Source organism: Anneissia japonica, unplaced genomic scaffold (genome assembly GCF_011630105.1).
Source record: "Anneissia japonica isolate Jap-2015-1 unplaced genomic scaffold, ASM1163010v1 scaffold12314_len1243_cov132, whole genome shotgun sequence".
NCBI lineage: Eukaryota > Metazoa > Echinodermata > Crinoidea > Comatulida > Comatulidae > Anneissia > Anneissia japonica.
Window position 1 is genome coordinate 1 of NW_022724231.1, and position 1,243 is coordinate 1,243.

The 1,243-nt window shown below is 31.2% G+C and overlaps 1 protein-coding gene across 1 annotated transcript; it reads left to right on the top strand.

Moving 5' to 3' along the window:
• Positions 1 to 231: 231 nt before the first annotated feature.
• LOC117112489 (solute carrier organic anion transporter family member 2A1-like) lies at positions 232 to 1,108 on the top strand. The gene is made up of 2 exons (XM_033255577.1): positions 232 to 585; positions 781 to 1,108. Exons 1-2 carry the CDS (start codon positions 246 to 248, stop codon positions 840 to 842), a joined length of 402 nt encoding a protein of 133 aa, XP_033111468.1. The 5' UTR covers positions 232 to 245; the 3' UTR covers positions 843 to 1,108.
• Positions 1,109 to 1,243: the final 135 nt, after the last annotated feature.

Below are 1,243 nucleotides of genomic sequence, written 5' to 3' on the forward strand. Positions count from 1 at the left end.
ATATATATATATATATATATATATATATATATTATGTGTGTGTGTGCGCGCGTGCGTGTGTGAGGGGGTGTGTGTGTTTGAATTACTGATAACAGGGAATTTAAACGTTTAGTTAATGCTAAAGTAAAAATTGGGAATTATTTGACGTTGTATAGTCAAACATATTAACTAGACATAAAAGGATTATCTTGATAGAAAAAGAAATGCAAAAACATATTTCTTTAATACTTTCAGCTGGAATATTCATGGCTGTTGCATTCGGCCCTTTCGTTGGATTCTTCACCAGCTTTCAATGTCTTTCTGTGTACGTGGATTTCTACAGAGTCGATGAAGAAAGCATTCCGACCGATCCACGTGACCCTCGTTGGATAGGGGCTTGGTGGCTTGGATTTGTCATTGCAAGTGTGGTGATAGTGATGGTATCTGTTCCATTGTTTCTTTTTCCTCGAAAACTGAGAAAATACAAGTGTACTTGTTGCAAAAGAAGTTCAAATAATGAGAGTGATGATCAATTCAGCATGGCAGATATGTACAAAGCAGACCTCCTGCAAGATAATAAAAAAGGGATAATATCAAACATTAAAGGTAATTATGTTTCCGTGTCTTTTATATTTAGGCATATAAATAATTTAAAAAAAACACTTCTATTTATATATTCTTTCGTGTTTCTTACACTGAAATTTATATATTTTTTAAATGGTTTGTTGCGTAGCAACATAAGCACAGTGTAAAACAACCATCTTTATTGGCTTTATTGTTTTTGTTTATCTCTGATTCTAGGCGTTTTGCATCCTATGGAACAGGCGAGATACCAAAGGCGTGACCATTACAAAAATAGATGAATAATAAAAATAACGGTTCCCAATAGGAATATACGATGTTGTGATCGTAGAAGCATAGCTCCTCAACGAAAAGTTCCCTTTTTCAGTTTTATAAATAAAGTGTTTCGGGGTGGGGGGATTCGAACTTTTGATTAAACAGTTTTATGTTTGCAATTATGTTTGTATTAAATACAGTTTCTAAATGCGAATTCGGCTCCTAAAAGAGTAATCAAACATTATGAGCATATGTAACAATAAAAAAAAATTAGTATCGTACTTGTGGCAACTTTTTATTTGCTTCTTTGATAATCGAATTCCGTTGTAAAATGTAAAATTTCAATTTTTATAATAATAATAATTTCAATTTGTATTATTATTATTATTTTTTTAATAATAATAATAATAATAATAACAACAACAAC

Bases quoted from the DNA above. Each gene is read 5' to 3' on its own strand.
- LOC117112489 (XM_033255577.1), top strand. From the start codon at position 246: ATGGCTGTTGCATTCGGCCCTTTCGTTGGATTCTTCACCAGCTTTCAA. The intron at 586-780 runs GTAATTATGTTT...CTCTGATTCTAG, and splicing joins GATAATATCAAACATTAAAG to GCGTTTTGCATCCTATGGAA.